The 20,123-nt window shown below is 36.4% G+C and overlaps 1 protein-coding gene across 1 annotated transcript in view; it reads left to right on the plus strand.

The window, feature by feature from the left end:
* WDR64 (WD repeat domain 64) overlaps positions 1-20,123 on the plus strand; it is a 57,489-nt gene that overhangs the window by 36,501 nt on the left and 865 nt on the right. The window contains exons 13-27 of the mRNA XM_071427270.1: positions 137-260; positions 1,583-1,752; positions 3,540-3,716; positions 4,641-4,771; positions 6,080-6,157; positions 7,814-7,904; positions 9,390-9,426; positions 10,767-10,900; positions 12,317-12,422; positions 14,059-14,120; positions 14,529-14,638; positions 15,434-15,619; positions 19,047-19,146; positions 19,713-19,787; positions 19,966-19,999. Coding sequence (XP_071283371.1) covers positions 137-260; positions 1,583-1,752; positions 3,540-3,716; positions 4,641-4,771; positions 6,080-6,157; positions 7,814-7,904; positions 9,390-9,426; positions 10,767-10,900; positions 12,317-12,422; positions 14,059-14,120; positions 14,529-14,638; positions 15,434-15,619; positions 19,047-19,146; positions 19,713-19,787; positions 19,966-19,999 — 1,615 coding nt within the window. The remainder of the gene's footprint in view (positions 1-136; positions 261-1,582; positions 1,753-3,539; positions 3,717-4,640; positions 4,772-6,079; positions 6,158-7,813; positions 7,905-9,389; positions 9,427-10,766; positions 10,901-12,316; positions 12,423-14,058; positions 14,121-14,528; positions 14,639-15,433; positions 15,620-19,046; positions 19,147-19,712; positions 19,788-19,965; positions 20,000-20,123) is intronic.

The raw sequence follows: 20,123 nt of genomic DNA on the forward strand, positions 1-20,123 counted from the left end.
ATTTTCAGGAAAAATACACTGGTGTTTCAGTAAAAAATTTTGCTATTGGCCATAATTTCTCCTATTACAGTAGAACACATTGTGTGATCAGTTTTGAGGATGTATTAAAAATAACTAATTTTTTTTTTTTTTTTAGGTCTGGGACCTAGAAACAGGATCTCAAATATATCAAATAGAAGATGCACATGGGCTGAATACTGAGGTTACCTGTGCAGCCATTGAAAGAAATGGGGTTTATCTTGCTACTGGGGCATGTGATGGTAAAGCAATTAAATAATTACTACCTTTTTTTTTACCTTTACTACTTTTTATTACCTTTTTTTTTTAATGGCATATTACATTAGCAGACAGAACTCTTTGCCTTGACTGTCTCAGTGACAAAATTAATTTTGATTGCACAGCTGTCAGTCTGTAGAAGGGCAGGGTGGATCTTGGTTGGGTTCTCTTTGATAAGTGGTTCACAGAAACATGATTTTGGGCTGTTTGGGCTCTGGTTCTTTTTTAGCCTACTACTCTTTGAAAGACTGTCTTCAAAGCTCTTGGTCTGAAAAGTTGTTTCCCTGTAGTACTTAGGACCTAGATGTATAACTAAATGGCTGCAGATGAAGAGTGGTAGTTTTAAAATTTTCTAGTCTCTAAGCTCAATTTTACAGTGTTGGAAGTAATTGAACACTAGAAGATAGATAAATAGATAGATAGATAGATAGATAGATAGATAGATAGATAGATAGATAGATAGATAGACAGAGATGTTTCCTGTATTTTTCATGTCTGTTATTAAGGGCGTGAGTTTTAGGTAATGTGACCAGACCTCTCCACTACACAAGTGCACATTGAATTGTGCAGGAAGCTTTAATAATTTTATAATCTATTAACATGAAAGAATAATTTTTCTTACATTAAAATGTTAATGTTAAAATGTTATGAAGACATACCTGAATTTCTAAAACATGTGAAACTTATGAAAGCTGCCTCACATGAAGAGGAAATGATGGCCTTTCCCACACATATTGGCTAATATTTCTTTTTTCTACCTGGGAACATCTTTTATGGATCTTAAGACCACAACAGAAAGTGAATGTTGTCAAGTCTTACAAAAGAAAAGTCACATATAACTAATTGCTTTACTTAAGAAAATTCTGTAGCTCCCTCTCCCCAGTAGCTCCCTGGGATAAATCCAGCAATCAGGCCCCTCTGCTCATTGCTGTCACTCAGAGCCCAAAGTCTTCTGCCAGATAGTCCACACTCTACTCTCTGATAATGTTATTCAGAAACTGTAAGAAGTAAGATAAGCAGAGATCTTTTATCCTGGGCTGCGCAAAAAAATAGACATGGAATAAAAGATGGAAAAATTGAGAGGGTAGTGATGTTTTCTGTTAAGGTTTTTGGCCCTACAGCTGCTTTGCTAAGAAACACACAGTTACAATTTTTGAAAGACCAGTGACCTAGCTCTTGATCTCAAATTGGATTTTCTCTTTCTTTCTCTTTTCCCTGTTTGGTCTTATTTAAGATTCTGAATTTGCAGCACAGGTTATTGCTTAAAGTTCATTCCCTTTTCTACATTTTTGTCATCCCTGTGTAGGAACAGTGAAAATCTGGGAGTTTGAAAGCGGACAAGAAATTAAAGCCTTGCCTTTAACACAAGACAGTGATGATGAGCATCGTGTGCTGAAGATAGTATATCTGAAGGCTGATGAGGGTCAACATGCAGTTATTGTTTTGGAACAGAGAGGGAAGATAAAAATAATTCAGGTTTTTCAAATATGCTTCCTTTTTCCCTGCTAATTTCATTGGGTAGCCCCTCATTTCTGAGGTAAAATAGGACTTTTTTATTAATTAGTAGATAAACTTATAGAAACTGTCAAGGAACAATCTATTTTTTCAATGTAATCAACTTAGCTTTTTGCCCTTCTGTCTAGTGCTAAAATATTTATTAGTCCATCACTGGTGTCCAGCATTCTCATAATTTTTTTCCTCGAGTTTGCTTTTTCATTTGTGATTGAGGTTTCAATAGTTACAGATCCTTTGGGGTAGCAGCTTTAAAATATTGTTGTTGTTACTACAGATAGTGTTTAGTCTATTTAAAGAACTTCTTAAGATGATATTTTGATGAAAGTATACCTTTTTTTTTAATTAATAGATTAAGACACTGGATTCTTAGGAACTGATAACAAGAAACAAGGCAGTAATAAATCAGATTGACTTGCTTGGCTTGATTTTGAGCATCTACTCTGTGTTCCTTTCAGCTAAAACTAGTAGGATGCATTTGCAGCTTACAGTAATTATGGCTTACAATAATTATGGCTGACTTCTCAGACAAACCTTATTTCTGTGGAATTACATTCTTCAAATTGGAATTTTTAACTTGGAACAAAATTCTTCTGAAACTTTAAAGGAGCTGTGTGCAAGGTAGAAAATGTGGGTTTAGACAGATGATATATTTGAGAGTAAAAAGAAATATACAGGCTCTCATCTCCATAAATAATATATTCTTTCAAGCCTGCCAATGAAAAGCTGCTTTATACAGGGTTTTCTTCTGTTATTCTGACTGTTTTGAAATACTCCATCACATTACTTGCTCTTCAGCATTATTACTGAAATGACTTAACAATCCATTAAGTGTAAATGATGTAAATGTATCCCTTGACAGGATTGGTGAGGAGTTGAATCTCCTCCAAGTCTTTATGAAGCTAAGTAGATTAATACTGTTTCACATACTTGAAGAACTACATTTTTCCACAAACATTTCTGTGATAATGAGAAATACCGGTTGTTTTATTATTAGCTTTTTAAAAGGCTTTAAATATAGTAGTTAGCAAGGTGAATGGCAGTAGCAGCCTAAAACAGTTGATCCTTTGCAGGACTCTACTACAGATCTCTCAGTTTTTAGTCCTTTCCTAAAGGTATTTCTTGTTTGATTAACTCAATAGCATAAGATTTACTAAAATCTTAATTATTGCTTCATTCTGCAGCTCAAGACATCTATGAAAACACTAGCAAACCTAAGGAGCTGATTTCAGTAACACTTCTCAAAATGGACAGAAATGTCAATGTCAGAGCAGGAACTAGATACTGGAGTGAAACTGTTATAGTTGGAAAAGCATCAATGCCTCTAGGCATGATGGGGAGGAATCAGAGACTCGGGGCTTTAGCTGAGCTGTAACTTCTCTTCTCACACAACTGCAACAACCATCACTTTTGCTGGATGTTTTGGTAGATATGAAATGGAGAGTAACAATGTTTGTGAAATAAGCAGCTAAAACTAAGGAGACAACTTACGTTAAAGAAGTAGTTAAAATTAGTAAAATCAATAGCTCTGAATTCCACAGCTGCACAGCTTCTAATTTAACAGCAGGTAATTTAAGGGGAGCTAATATGTCTGGATGAAGCTTCAGTTTGCAGTTTAGGCATATGCTAGTTAATACCTGTAACAGTTTTTGTAATTTGTCAAAGAAAACAAGCTTTTCATACACACTTACTATAATTATGAATAGAGAAATTCTTTCCTTCCTCTTTCATTAAGTCTGTTATTTTAATAGGGTGACTCAGCTCAAACAGATCTATATGTCACATGGGTGCTTCCTGAGATAGTGCCATTTCCACAAAGGAATCCAGTTGTGTATCTGTCACTGAGGCCTGCCCCCTTAGAAACACAAGATTTTTTTCCAGAGATTCGGCTTCTATGTAACACCAGTTCCATGAAAAATGATAAAGAGGTGAGAAACACTTCAAAGTTTTGCAACATTTACAGAAGATTATAAAGTAAAATGTTTACTGTGCTCACAAGGATTTCATGTTTTAGCCACAGGACAACAACCAAATAATTATTCTTCACTGTGGTCCCTTACAACCTTACACGTTCTATGATTCTGTGATTCCAAACTTTTCAGTATACTGAAATAAATACACAGAATAAATCATGTTTCTAAGGGCTATATCTTCCTAGAAGTCCATTGCATGGTTATCACCATAATTAAGGAGTTGCTCTGGACATAAACTTCACATTCCTGTACAGTATAGTAAGTTGAGGTTCTCACATAAACACCTCTAGAAATGACATGTCTTTCCTCCTATAGCTAGGCTGACCTTTAGTAGTAGTGGTACGTTCAGATCAAGCTGAGTGATTCCATTTTCTCCTCTTACTGCTTCAGTAAAACAAAATGTCAAATTTATGTTTCAATTTAACTTGAGTAGTCCACAAGACTAAAGTTCTGTCTTGTAAAATTTCACTAACTTTGTAACAGGTGTGGATGGTGTTTATGGAAAAATCATTATATCTCTGTTCAGTAACTTCTTCCGTTAACTTGATTAGAATATCTCCACAGATACCTACTTATGAGTAATCTTCAGCCTTTACATTTGTTTTTAAATGCTCAAATTTCAACTGTGCTGTAAAAAGCAGGTCAGGTTGGAGGCCCCTGTCCTGTGCAGCAGGGAGTCTCCCAATACTTTCACTCCCTTGTTTTCTCTGGTGCTTCTATATAGTTAAAATACAATAGTATTAAAATAGCATCCCATGTGCAGTTGTTGTAGACACTGTCAATTTAGGCATTTTGTTCTATTACCAGTTAAAATATTTCACTGCCTATAGTATCCTATTCTTACTCCTACTCATTTTTTTCTTTTATTCTTCTTTGTAGACTTTTTTATCTTCTGTGGATATTAGGTGTTTTGATGTTTTACAACTAGAAGGAGGCAGATTGATAGCTACAGGAAGTGCAAATGGTGAAATAAATTTGTGGGATTTTGAATCTGCCTCTGTGACATGCCTGTAAGTATTACTTTCATGCCTTTTGATCTCCAGTATGTCACACAAACTTTTCAATGGCATACTAGAAATTCCAATATGCCCAAATATAAAGGGTGATTTACAAGCAGGAATTAAAGTAGCAATTTATGTGGGCCCTGCTTCCTCCCACTTCAAATTACTTTGCTAGCTAGTCCTGACATTGCAGGTAGGAGAAGTGATCAGGGGGGTCACTGGGGAAAGGGATGATGTAATTAAAAATAATGTTTTAATGTAACACAGCACTGCCACTGAAGGAAGCTCTCACTATGTAAATCACTCTAGTCATGGACTAGAGGCTGCTACTGAGCTGTAGAAACATCCTTATTTTGGAAGCTTTGTGTTTGGGAGGACATTTGGAACTAATGCTACTTCCGATGATAATTGCAGATGTTCTACATTATCAGTATCTCAGTTGCTGTCCATACCTAGAAGACTAGAAGTCACATTCAATGAGGAGAAACATGATGTGATTTTGGAGGTTTGAGAGTAAAGATCTCTCAGAGAAAGTTATAAAAGAGTGATCACAGGATGGTTCCAGATACTCTTAACACCATTAAGCTGCTACATCAGTAAACTGAACAATGGCAATATATCTGGTTAGACTGAGTGGAGCAGCATGGCAGTATTCCTGTGTTAGTGAAGGAATACATGTCTTTTAGGACCATACAAAGTCAATATTTAACTATCCTACCCAAGAGTTTCACTTCATCCTTCATGTGCAAAATTGGCAAATTTGTGAGAAAATGAGACAAGTTTTCTGTACCATGAAAAATAATCAAAACTTTACTGCAGTTCAGACAGTTCAGAAGTGGCTCTTTCTTTATATTTGCTTCCCCGTATATGAGGCAGCCAATTCATATTGATGCATGGAAGACAGAAAAGTCAATGTTAGTAGAGTACTTTAACCAAGATTCACATCACTGTTTGAGTGCCAGGACAAAGGTACATAGCTAACATTAACTTAGTTAGTTAAGTTACTTCACTTTCCTCTTAAATACCAATCCTCAAGAAAATACTTGGCTGAATGAAATTTTCATCATTCCATCAGGTACCTTTTTTCCTGCGACAGGCACATTCTGTATGTCTTGCCCACTGACATTAAACCATCATAACTGATTAACTGATTCTGAAAAACTGTCTACAACTTTAGGCTGCATGCATTCTGGGAAATGTAAAGTTTAATTTTTTTAAATTACAAGTTAAATGTGAAACGTTTTCTGGAACAAAACACAACCTATCTGTATATATAGGTTGTATATATATATCCTGTACAAATATCTTTGTTTTCAGGCGTAAAACTACTGAAGACAGTGAGGTCTCTGGAGTCAATGCCATATTATTCCTTGTACGTAGTGTTTCCTCTTCCAGGTAACAGTGCATTTTATCTTCCTTGGCACAGTAATTTGGTATTTTGTTGTAGTAAAATGATGCAATGTTTCTCCAAGATACATTATTTGAATTGAGATTTTATTTGTAATTAATCAATTCAGGTCCATACAGTTAATTAACTTTCCAAGTCTTAAACTTTCATAATGCTTGTCAAGCGATATGATATGTTATTTTTTCCACTCAGCTCTCCCTTTTTCCTCTAAATGGTCTCATAAGTCTCAGTTATGTTGAAGAATTCAACAGAAGGTAGCTTTTGCCCAGTATCAGTTTTCCAGTGTACCATAACTTCTTTTATCTCTATGAGATAATTTTGTGGCAGCAGACTTTTTCTTTATTTTAAACCTGATAAAATCCTCCTGCTTTTAGGTACTCTCAGCAAAGAGGCAAGCACATCAAAGGGTGTAGCCAAAAGATTCCTCTTTAAACAAGCTAGAAGCTTCCATAGATTGGTAGTATTGGATAAAAAGGGAATTTTAGCCAAATATGCTCATTTTGAAAGAAAGGCATTGCACCTGTATCTCACTTCAGAAACACTTGTCTTCCCATGTATATGCAAAGGCAGTGGTAGCCAAAAGGATTCAGTATGGTTTAAATATTTATGCAGCTTTAAATTTTTAGCAATTCGACAGCTTTTTTGCTCTTGTGAACCATAAAGCTGGTTTATGGCCTTATGTTGCTTTAAAATCTTCAAGAAGCTTATGCGACTTGATTATCAGTGCTACTTAATTGAATGTAAATTCTCTTTTTGGCATTATAACTTAAGGATTAGTTTAAGAAATCCTTGCTAAATAAAAGAAGGAGTGATTAAAATTCATAAATAGATTTTTTTATAAATGAAGATAAGCTTTTGCTATTCTTAAACAGGAGAATCCTATAATGATTTGGAAAATCATAGTCTTAGGATGTTTTGTATTTACTGGGAAGATACCTGGATAAATTTGTCTGTGATCATACACACACATACAAAAATGTTCAAGCATGATAGCAAATCTGTAAAATCAAACACTGAAAATTGCAAACTTCTGGCTACCTAACCAAATTTAAGTGGACTACCCCAGCTGCATACTTTCTAACTATCCCAATTATTCAGATACTCTTGCCAAAAGCGGAGCAGCAGTGACAGTAGTGTGTTATGTGGCAAGAACCACTTATTAACTCAGTCAGAATTTTTCATGACTCAGAAACAAAACCATTGCAGATCACATCCATTTTTTTCATTATTTTCTTCCACAAAACTGCCTTATTGAGAGTTTTCATAACACTTTTAAAATAAGTTTTTATGATTAATTGAAAACTATTTGCAGAGTAAGTACTGTGTAAAATGAAAGGGAAAAAACCATTGGCAGGCAGTTAATTTTTCCTTTTTGTGCCCTAAGGATGAATACCAATGTTACTTTTCAATTACTATGGATTCCATTAGCTCAAAACTCCTGCCAGGAGAGGTTGGCTGTGTAATATGTAAATATTGCCTAGTTTCTTAGAAAAAGATATAAAACCAATAACCCTTAGTCTAATTAGTCTAACCAGTTTAAGTGCTATTTTATTATGCTTTTTAATGCTGGGTGATGTTGATTTCCAGGTATCAAATAGTATTTTCAAGAATGTCAGTGATCTTCAATAATTTCTTTCACACAGGAAAAGAAGTTCCGTGTCCTCTGCTCATTCTGTGAGGAGTGATGCCAGTGCCATTGCAGAGCACAAGGAAAGTTCTTCAGACCTACATGAGGTAGGTATGCTGGTTTGATGGATTTGGTAGCATTCAAAACAAATTTCTGATGTCGTTTTGATTTTAAAATACTGCAACTTACTAAAATAACTCCCTAACACCATCTGCAAAACTAAATATCAAGAATTATGAAGAAATTAAGAATGATGAATTATGAATGAGTTATGAAAAAATTAATAATTAAGAATTATGAATAATTATGAATAATTAACAAATATTTGTTTAGTTTTGTAAACTGACTGTCACAGTGCATGCATTAAGAATCCTTTGTTAGTCAGGTGGCTCTGTGACACAGGGAATAGCTAATTATCAAAGTGTTTGGCAGATACTTATCACAAGCAATTCTGACTTTCAAATGGGGGTATACAAGGATTCAGGGTGAAAGGTAAAATAGACAAATCATGAAGTACTTGAATAATATTGAACAATAACAGAACCACTTCAACATTGCAGGCGCGCTTGCTTGGATACATTCTCTCAAATGAGAGTATCTTCTTTTTTTTTTTCTTTTTTTTTTTTCCTTTTTTTTTTACCATCACTGTATCAGTGTCTCAATCTGGATATTTTTGCTAAGGTTAGTGTTATGGGTTTTGTGACACTTTTTGCCTTTCTATGCCAGAAGGACATGCCATACTTGCAGAGCAATAAAAATTAAGTAGGCAAAAAGAGGAAAATCCTGCTGCCTCTCAGATTCTTACCAGCATGTTGTTTCAGGAGAACATGGCACTTGTATAGATTCCCAAGCAAACTCTGACTTAATTGCCATTTACAAACTAATGTATCCAATACACTGTGCTGTCTCCTCATTAGAACAAATGGAAAGTGATTTTCAGCCTTTAAAAAAATCCCTGAAAGTCACATACATTAGGCCTTACACATAAATGTGTAGGATGAGATTTAAGTGACCTGTCCTCTTTCTGAGATACATCAAACACTCGAGGCCGCAGAGTTTTCCCTGCCTTATTTGACTTGGCAATTTCTGAGGTCAGTATACTGATCACTGCCAGCCTTGGGGATCCTCAGAAGCCTGTAGCAAGGCACAAATGAGGATTTCTGAAAATTCTCTTACTGAAAATGCAGACATGAGTAAATGTTTATATATGTATAAATATATTTTTAAACTTTGTTAATTTTTGCTCAAGGCAGTAACAAGACTATATGCATGTTCTGAATGACACTCTCGAAGAGATCTCGGTTACATTCACAGTTGTGATTGATGTTGCTTGTCTTAAGAAATTAAGGCTATTCAGCCAAATTGACATTTAACATGCTTCTTAATTCCCATTAATTTTGGTTTTGATTTGTTCATCTATTGATCCTCTTCAAAAAAGGGTTTCTTGTTTACACTCAGTGGAAATTGGAGAAATATTTGAATAATCAAACTAAAAAAATGAGTTCTTATAATAATTTTAACTAGTGAACTGTTCTGTAGTTACATCCAAATTCCACTTCCTAATTCTCTTACATTTCATTTGTTTCTTTTAGAAAAATGCGGAAAGTGAGGAAATTAATACTGAAATAAGTGATGAAATTAATACTGAAACAAGTGATGAAATTAATACCGAAATAAAAACAGGTACAGAAAGATGTTTTTCATTCTTTTTGATGTTGATCCATGAGTTCTGCCCAGATTATTGTAGAAACTGAGTTTGTCAGTTTGTCTGGCAAACTTTGTTTAGAATAATTGGGATACCTTTGGTATGTGGAAGACAGATCTCATCATCTTCTTCTCCCTCCTGATTTGCATTTATTTCCCAAAAGCCAGGCCAGGATGCAGGATATGCAAGACCTTAATTGCTTTTTTCTTCAAATTGACATGATAACACTTTCAGAGTTTGGGGATGTCAACTATACACACTTTTCTTCTACATAAATATTCAAGCAATGAATTATTAAAATAGTATAGCAAGAGCCAGCTTGAGTCAAGCATCAGTAAATGCCCCACAGACAAAAGCTGTGAAACTAGGTGAAATTTTTGAAAGAAAATTCTTCATTATGGTGTCTGTCCTTGAAAAATCATAATCAAGAGAGAGCCTAGTGCCTAAGAGTTAAAGCTGTGGAAATGAGTTGGTGAATTTGCAAGAAATAAATGCTCTAGATTCTTCTGAGTCCCTTAGAAATCCTCTGCTGGAAAGCAGAATTTCCCAATAATAAGAAATTTGATCATCTGCAATATGGATTTAAGACCAATTTATTTGGGGAAAAAAGCATGCCGTAAAACCAGAATATTCCTAAGCCTTGTTGCCCAATAAAACAGACACTCATGTTAGGTCTTGCATCCACTGAATGTCTATGAAGGTCCTGCCAGCATCTCCAGCTCTGGAAAAGTCACAGCAGAAACTCAGAATGGGTCTCTGTGATTATCCCCTTGCATCTAGCAAAAGTTTTCAATTGGAGAAATAAGTATAGAAATCTATGATTCTGGAAGTGTTAAGTGTCATCTCATTATTAAATTTCATTGCTGAATTCATTGTTATCTCTAGAAGCCTCATGCAGAGGCTGCACATCTGCCTGGTAGCTGTCCTGATGACCACTGTCCTGCACTCCTCCTCTACTCCCACTTGTGCTTGCAGTTCCTGTAAAATCTGTAAAATCCTGTAAAATGGCTCTCTTCTAATTAAGTTTCCCCTACATCACTGAGCAATAGTTCTGGCTGGTTTAGATAAGATAATGAAGATTGTTCCCATTTCTTTTCAATTACCTTTATCTATGCCTCTAATGTTTTTAGAGTAATGCCAGCTTGATGATGGGCTTTATTTTCAAATGTAAAATAATTATTTTTCTAATGTTATGTAATTTCTGTGCATTGAAAATCAATACTGAAACCTTTTGAGAAAATATACGATCATTTGTGTTTCAAAGCAGAAGAAACAACTAGCTGTAAGGACACCCAAAATCCAGAGGTGAATGAGCAGTTGTTGAAGGCTAGAGCAGGACTATCACCTCTACTGGCTTCTGCTCATGAAAGTAGCTGTATCCGCCTGTGGAGCATTCAGGTACCCAACTGAATGTCTTTGGGAAGGGACTGGAACACTGAGAAGATAATTCCACTCATCTTTGGAAAATTGGTCTTTAACTAGCAGTTGCAGCAGCAGATATTTATTGCATCTTTTGGTTATCAGTTTCTTCCATGGTCACAAACTAGTTCTGCTTTAGTATCTGCAGCAGGGCTTAACCGCAAGCGGAAAACAAGGAAACATGACTTCAAGTAATTATAACAAACTGACTCTAAATTTTTGTGAAAGTCTAGAATTTGATTATTCACCCACAACATTTACTTTCTAAGACAGGATGATAGGCAAGGCAGAGTGTCCTACTGTCAGAAGAGGCTAAATATGTCTGGAAAATAATGCCAGCTAGCACTAGTAGGGTAACAAACCAGGAGAGAAGAGTGTCCTGGTTTGTTAGAATATAGTCCTAATACAGAACATCTCCAACTGTTATGGGCCTGAAAAGCCAGTCATGCAACCAAATGGCAAAGGCGTATTTGTCATATCACCTCAGATCTAGAAGACTTTTCCAGGCATCATGTTACTCTAAATAAGATACACAAAGTAAATACAGGAAGAAGGGAAAGTACCATGATATTATTGGTTGATTGGTAATATTGCTCATTGTGACAGACAGTGGTCATAAAAGGTCAGCTATGTAAGGCTTGAACAGGAATTCCAGCTAAAGCAAGTCATAGAAGAATTTTTCCCATGGGAAGAAAGATGGTGAAGGTAACCTTGCAGATGTTTTATGCAAAAATAGAAAATTATGGTAAATGTATCCAAGTATTGTAGGTGTGAGCTTTGTTGGGTTTTGTTTTCTTCACAGTTGATATATTAGTGTGCTTAGATTCCTACAGGAATCTCCAAATTCATATGCCAGTGGTGTCATCATTGGAATGATTGTCATCATCATTACATGGGTGACAAAATAAGAATCTCCTTATCAGCAAGACATGCTCCCTCACACCCTCCCAGTCCTGAAGAGGCAATAATGGAGGAAGTCTGCTGGTGCTAACTTGAAAAATAGAACAAGTTGGTGAAGGAGACATTATGGGCCCATTTGCAGCAAAAAACAGTGCTTCAGTGGCAAATGAAGGGCATACTGATGCTATTCCATAGCAAATGAGGGGTAAGTGGTGAAGTAGGGGTAGGTGCAACTAGACTGACTTGCCTGAAGAATTAAAGAGCTTTTCCTTTCAGTGTACAAGAGACAGCAACCCAGAATAATACACAGCTATTTTTGTCACTCAGTAGATTTAGGAATTTACCTTCTTAGCAGCTTTCTGAATAGATATGAGCTCAGTAATTTTGAATAGATAAAATCAATGGCACTCATATTCTGATGAATTAATATTTTTAATGTAGGTATTATAAGATAAACATTGTTTGTTTGTTTGTTTGTTTGTTTGTTTGTTTTAGGGAAACTTGATGAAAGAACTTCTTCCATTTGCAGGACGTCCCTCAGGTCCTCTGACAGCGCTGTGTACAGACGCCTTGACTAAAATTCTTTTGACAGGCAGTAAAGGTAAGTAAACATTTTAGTCATTTTGTTCAGGACAGTGAGTAGGACAAGAAAATATCATTGTGTAAATGTGCCAGAAATGTGGAAATGATGATTCAAGTGCTGCCAGGTTTTCTCCATCAAAGCTATAATTAAATGATTGTAAAAAGTGTTTTATAAAAGGATGGTAGATTAAAGGTTAGTGTCATAGTACTATCAGTAGAATTGTTTTCATAAAAGACATTAAAATTTTCTTCATTCATACGCCCTGAATATACTTTCCATCTAAATTATGATATTGATCCCAAGGGCAAAGATTACTGCTAAGAACAAGCAAAATTTTCAATTCCATGGTAATAATACTAAATAAAAAGTTGCATCTTGGGGTGTACCAAGAGCTGTGTTTCAAACACTCATACAGAGTGCACAGTAATGGCTCCAGCAGTACACAGCTGTATAGGAAAAGCACTTGTCAATGCTAGCAGCTCATTGCTAAACCTTTAATTTCACATGAAATCTGACTTTCCTTTGGCAGAATGTTTATCTGCTGTCTGATTCTTCTTCAAACCTTTGGAATCACCCTGGCAATTTTCCATTTCTGTGTCCATCATAATGTGTCACTTTTCTTTCAAAATACATATTAGAACTGTTTTCTGACAACTTCCTGCTCCTATGTGGTCAGATATTGGATGGAGCAAGGGATTTTTCCCCTTTTCTTTCAAAATTGAGCAATAATTTCACTTTTATACTGAAAATGATGAGGAGTTTCCACTCCTCTCTGATTCAAATGAGTAAATGAGTTCAGAAAGGCAGCATGCACTGAACAGGATTTCAATTAATTGTGGAAAAGTATCCACCCTACTACCTATTCATTTGATACTCTCCCTTAGCCTTTTTGTGTTTGTGTCACTGTGTATTTGCTTTTCATGCTTTCCACACTCTTCTCTTTTATCTGCAGTGCTGCTACCAATTTCCTTTCCCCTCTACAGATTTTTCCTTGTTATAAAAAGGTCAGCTTCTCTGCCTGCCTCCTCCCTTGCTACAGTCCTAGAAATCAAATGTTACTGGTATGAAAGTTGGAATTACACAAAATATTCCTCTGTCTTGTAGTAGAAATGAGAAGTGGGAGGCAACTTCATCAGGAAAGGGGGTGCCTAGGCAGTTGTGGGAATATAATAAGGAAATAATAAGGAAAGTAGTTCTTTGATTCTAGTTTCACATAGTGCACTAAAAGGTTGTAAAACATTAAGCATTCATTATGTATACAATTAATTAAACTTTGTCCATTTTACCAGGATTGAAAACCAGTGTAATCCCCGGGAAGCTCATACCTCAGCTGTGCAATAGACAACTGTCATGATAAGATGACTTGTTTTTCACTCATAATTTAAAGAAAAAGATTTACCTTACTTCCATTTCAAACCTACCCAATTCATGACACATTGTTCACAACTTGCATATGTTTCTTTGCATATTAATGAACAGTCTATTATTTCTACACTGAGCTTGACAGTAAAACAGTTATATTCACTGTAAACTAACTGACCTGTGTTCTCTGCTTCATTCTGCCCAGTGTCTACTGAGAGTCAATGGCAGCAACAAGTGGAGGTGTAGCACTAAAGAAACTTACTGATGTTTTGCTTTCTCCTTTCTGCAACAGAGGGATATATTTTTCGCTGGAACATGGCCTCATTCTTAGAAGATTCACGAAATATAAAAAATGTAAGGAATTATCTTTCAGATCTTCTTAACTTGAACAGTATACCCAGACAAACAGAAAAAAATAATGTAGAGATCTACAGGGATAAAAATGTTTTCTGCATATAAAGATCATATTTTGTGCTTGGAATAATAATTTGATGCTGTGGAAAAGAAAAAAAAAGAAGAATATAAGTAAAATGGTGTTAGCATTATTTCATTATGTTCAAAGAAGGTACATTAAGAATGAATTTATCCATGTTCCCTGGGTAGTGTTTCTGCCATATGCCATTTGCAGGCTGTTTCATGGAGGGATTATTTTTTCACCTCTTCTAATTTTCTGAAAGACATGCTGATAAATCCACTAAGCTAACAACCATGGTGGGGTACAGAACTGCCTCAAATGTGGTTATATTGCTTTTTTCTCCTCAGGCAATAAAGGAGGAGCTCTGCTGGAGGGCACATGCTGCTGAAGTGGTTGACTTATTTATTGAAGAGGAGAAAAATGTGGTCGTGACAGCATCCGTTGATGGTTCAGTCAGGTATAAAATGACTGACACTTCTTACTGCTATAGCAAATCAGTTGAGCTATCTTCAAAGATCCTTTTCTTGCTGCACTTGCATATAGGCTAGAACTTAAATAAAGTGCATTTAAATAAAATGCACTAGGTGCATTTTCTGTTCTGCACCCGAAAGAGCTGGTTTTAATGTAGCACTTCTCCAGAAGTCAGATCTTTTGCAGACTGTCATTTTCTTTCAGCCCTTGCTTTACTTTGAACACATAGGTAATGCCTACAAAATTTTAAAAGTTGTCTCCTGTTCTAATCGTATTTTAGCTTTCAGTACTTGTTAAATTGACTTGGATCCTAAGCATGGCATCTAATCAATGTGTATGCAATTAGACCATGAAAGCTTGAAGATACTTGATAGACACCTATAATTCCTTCTCAGCTAACAAGTACATTTGAAGGAGTTTCTCTTGCTTTTCTGGAAGTATTAAATGAAGAAATTTTGTGTAGATCCTGCTCTGGTGACAGCACTTTACTGCAGGAACAATTCAGGATTTTCGTACATTTACTCCTAATTTTCAGAAATACAAACATGAACTGTGTTTTTTTCTGGTTTTTTGCAACAACCTTCTGATTTTTTTACCACTCTCAAATTATTTAAATTATAAAAACAATCTCATTGATGTTTTTTATGACTAGCACACTGAACTCTAGAACAGTGCTGCAGAATTTGATAATGTACACAAATACTATCTCACTTCTGTTCCACTTCTAAAAATATCCATTTTTCTTTTCTGTCCTTTTGCACTGCTTCTACTATGTCTGTAGGCTTTGGCATGCCAGGACTGGATATTATTTTGGTTTCTTTGGACAAGCCAGGAAGTTTGACTTAACAGATACCAGTCGGTTGATTTTGCCTTCTGATGTTAGTGATTTTTCTGCTATAATTAAAGAGGAGAGAAAACATACAGAAAAGAAGAAGATTGTATATCCTCTCATTCTGGACAGAGACAAGTAAGATCTCATACATTTACATACATGTATGATTGGGGGAACAGTTTTGAAAATATGCTTTAAAAACACCTTTCATCTGAAGGTCAGAAAAAAATAGTACTATTTGTTATTCAGAAAAATCTTTTTAAAGTTGGTTTTTGACCCAGTATGGATAAATCTTTTCCTTTTTATGATTGGTGACAGTCAGGATTAGGTGATGTTCAAGGTTTGAACTCAGTTTATAGTGATGACTAGACACTTGTCTCAGCTTTTAGTCTAATTAGAGGTTTTATATTATATATGCTGCTCAGGTTAGCAGCCTGTTACCTGAACAACTTAATGTGAATAGTTTTGAGCAAAATACAAATCCTTCTAGAAGAATAAACCAAATTTAATCTTTCAGTTTAAGAAATGGTCATCTTAAACTTGCTGGGATGTTATGGATACATTCACATACATGGGTAGAGGATTCACAGATCATGGCATTCTGAAACTGGCATAAATGTGTGTTCAATAGCAGTGTTGAGCTTTTCTTCTAGGTAGAGTTCTTAAGGGAGATGGGTTAGTTACAAGTGCAGTCAGAGAGCCTTGGCCTGTTAGTTTAAGTACATATTTCTAGTCCTGGAACACTCTGGTTCATTAATTAGTGGATTAACCAAGCGAACAGAAATATTGAAAAGGGCATCTTCAGAGGAAATACATGCAGTGTCTTAAGTAACAAAACAATCCAAAGATGGGAAAAAATATTTAGGACTTAAAAAGTCGTGCATTGTTTAGTGGTTAGGTTTCATACACCATGTCCATTCTTAGGCTGCCTTTCAACCAAAGCAATTTGGGACAATGGAAAATCTCTAAGGTGTTTTACTGTTACCTCATTTAATTTGGTATCCTGCTAATAATTATTATTCCATGGAGTTCTTACTAATATAAGTAGTGTCACTGCAGTCAGAACAGTAACTCATCAATACAGAGAAGTGCTTGGCTGTGTTTGAAGGACCCCTGTAGTTCCTCTGAATAGTCAGCAGCCAGTTTGAAACCTCTGGAACCAAAGATATAATTATTGAGTCAGCTAATCTGAAAGAAACTTCCCATAAATTACATGCCTGTGTCAAACTGTGACTACTTTTGGAGGATTCTTCAAATATTCCAGTAAAGGAGAATGGCTATCATACATTTTAAACACATTAACTAAACAGACAATGAGCAAGAAAATGAGAAATGCTTAACTGTGTAGAGAACTGGGGGAAAAAAGCAGCCACACTCCAAGCAATAGAAAGTTTCAGTCTTATTATTCTAAAAGCTTTGTGTGCTGTCACCTCAAGTGTGACTTGGTTCCTCTGGATTTACTGTACCAAATATTGCAATGGAGAGCTAGCCAAGCATCATCCAATAGGCTGTGTTACTTACAGATGGTAGGCCTTGTACTTTGCAGGATGCAGACAATTGTCTTGGGACAAGTCACTTATCTTTGTGATGCTAGTATAATTCACTTATTGGATAACTCATACGATATTCATCACCAAGATAACATTTTAGGATCTCGATTAACAAATCATGTTATAAGTTTTATTAACAGATATATATTCATTGAATCGTAGAATCATTAAGGTTGGAAAATATTTCTAAGATCATCGAGTCCAACCATTAACCAAGGACCACTATATTCACTTATAAACCATATCCCTCAAGTGCTACATCCAGATGCCTTTTGAACACTTTCGAGAACAGTGACTCCACCACCCCCCTGGGCAGCATGTTCCCATCCCTGACTACCCTTTCAGCAAACAAATTTTTCCTGATATCTAATCTAAACCTCCCCTGGTGGAACTTGAGACCATTTACACTTGTCCCCTTGTCATGTGGGAGAAGAGGCCACCCCCACCTGGCTACAGCCTCCTTTCAGGCTGTTGTAGAGATCAATAAGGTCTCCCCTGAGCCTCCTATTCTCCAGGCTAAACAACTTCAGCTCTCCTATCTGCTCCTCATAGGACTTTCTCAATCCTTCACCAGTTCTGTTGCCCTTCTCTGGACTCACTCCAGCACCTCAATATTCTTCCTGAATTGAGGAGCCCAGAACTGGACACAGCACTTGAAGTGCGCCCCTACCAGTGCCAAGTATAGGAGAACCATCACCCATAGTCCTGCTGGCCACACTATTTGTATATGACAGATTGAATATCCCAGAATATTCTGAGTTGGAATGGACCCACAAGGATCATTAAGTCAAATTCTTAAGTGAATGACCTGTACAGGGATCAAGCCCACAACTTTAGCATTATGAGCACCATGCTCTAGCCAGCTGAGCTAGTGACTATGTGCCATTGTCGTCCTTGGCCACCTGGGCACAGCTGGCTCATGTTCAGCCACTGTGGATCAGCACATCCAGGCCCTTTTCCATGAGGCAGCTTTCCAGCCACTCTGCCCCCACCCTGCAGTGCTATCAGGGGTTGTGTGACCCAAGGGCAGGACCTGGCACCTGGCCTTATTGGACTTCTTACCATTGGCCTTAGCCCATTGGTCCAGCCTGTCCAGGTCCCTCTGCAGAGGTCTCCCACTTTCCAGCAGATCAACATTCCCATCCAACTTGCTGTGATCTGCAAACTTACTGTGGGTGCACTCAATCTCCTCATCCATATCATCAATGAAGATATTAAACAGAACTGGGCCCATCAGTAAGCCCCGGAGAACACCACTTGTGACTGGGTGCCAGCTGGATTTAACTCCATTCATCACCACTCTCTGGGCCTGGCCATCCAGTCATTTTTTACCCAGCAAACAGTGCACCTCACCAAGCCATGACCAGCCAGCTTCTCAGGAGAAAGGTGTGGGAAAATATTCCCCAAATGTGCACATACTTGAAAAGGCACAAACCCATCTGAGCAGCACAGGTGGTTACAGTTTAAACAAGCATCTCAGGAGTTTGAAAAATGATTAAAAAATGCCAGCAGGTAGATGGAGTCATATAGAAGAATGGTCTCAGTTTCTCCCTGCAGTTCCTTAGCTTGTGTGACCTGACCTTTTTTTCTGATTATAAAGGCAACTGTTAATCTGCACTAACAGACACGCCAGATAATTTCTTCTCATGACTAAATTTGCAAACCAAACATATCAGCAGAGGACACCTCTGTTATGAAAGTCACATTCAGGTGTTCTAGTCAGAACTTAAAGAAATGCTAACTCTCGTTATCAGAGAGATAGCACATGACTCTTGTAAATGGTGTTTATATTAAGATTTCCTGCCTTCTACAGGTGACAGTCATACCTGGATTGACAAAATATTAGTGACATTCCATGACACCTAGGAAGGTTCTAATATAAATTATATTTTGAATATATACAGAATCACTTATACTTCAAAATAATTTAATTTTGGAGTCATATATGAATATTGTGTTCATAACTATCATTTTGATAGGAATTTCAGGATTTTTCTGTCTTGTACATACAGGTTGAAGTCACTGACTGGATCACCTTCAGATTTAGAAAAGGATGGGGATGAGGAAGCAGTTCACAACTTCAAGTTTTTCAGAGCTCTGGCTCCTGAAAAGGTAGCAAATGTATATGACAAATTTATGTTCCATGCGACATATAGGAAATAAAATTTTATTTCTCATTTAAAAATTATCCATAAATCTTTCTCATTCAATGGACAAGCTAGAACAAAAATGTAAAAACAGAGGGATCTAAGAAATGTCTGTGGTTTTCATTCTCATTTTTCACATTGTCAAATTTCAGTTTAGAAGGTAGCACAAACTGATTCACTGGTTTAAACATGTAAAAGAAACCCTAGAATTTTCCTCCACTTCAACAGAAAACCTAAATATCCTAAGTTTACTCTAAGGATGTGTGAAAATACTAGAATAACAGTGAATCCCTGGTTGCATACAATAGTTCTTTCAGGGTTCCTACAAAATCAGAAGCCAGGAGAGTTAGATTTCATTACATATACTTTCTACAACTCTAATTGAATATCAGTAGAGCTCTTCCATCTTTACCTGGCTTTAACCTTAAAAGTCATGGGAATATAAAACTTCTCTCGGAGTTGTAGTAAGAATGTCTTAATTACCTTTTGTCTTCAGCTACTAATGCACTGACTTTGGCTTCCCTTGGTCAGCTAAAACCTATGGAAACTTTTGAGTTTGCAAGCAAAGAGGCTGGTGCAGTATTTGGGTTTCTTCCTATATATGAGGTAAGCACAAGTGTTTTCTACCTTTTGTGGTGATGTTCATAGCTCAGAAGCCATTAGCACTTGTACACTATTACAGTGACACAGTGACATTCTGCTGTTAATTGTCTGCTTCTCAATTTAATTTTCTAACATGATTTGCATTACTACCTATCCAACTCCAATTCAACTTTGGTGGAAGCTTGAGACTCCAATTGAAGTGAGCATGCCAAACAGTGAGTATTGCAGATGTTTACTCCTCCTGTTCAACCTCATGTCATTAATGTTTTGCTCAGACTGGATTCTTTTAACCAGCCCCAGCCTATTGATTCCCATCTGCCCGAAGCTTTGAGTATTGTA

Source organism: Agelaius tricolor, unplaced genomic scaffold (assembly GCF_023055355.1).
Source record: "Agelaius tricolor isolate 1412-34295 unplaced genomic scaffold, bAgeTri1.0.p SCAF_1, whole genome shotgun sequence".
Classification (NCBI taxonomy): Eukaryota; Metazoa; Chordata; class Aves; order Passeriformes; family Icteridae; genus Agelaius; species Agelaius tricolor.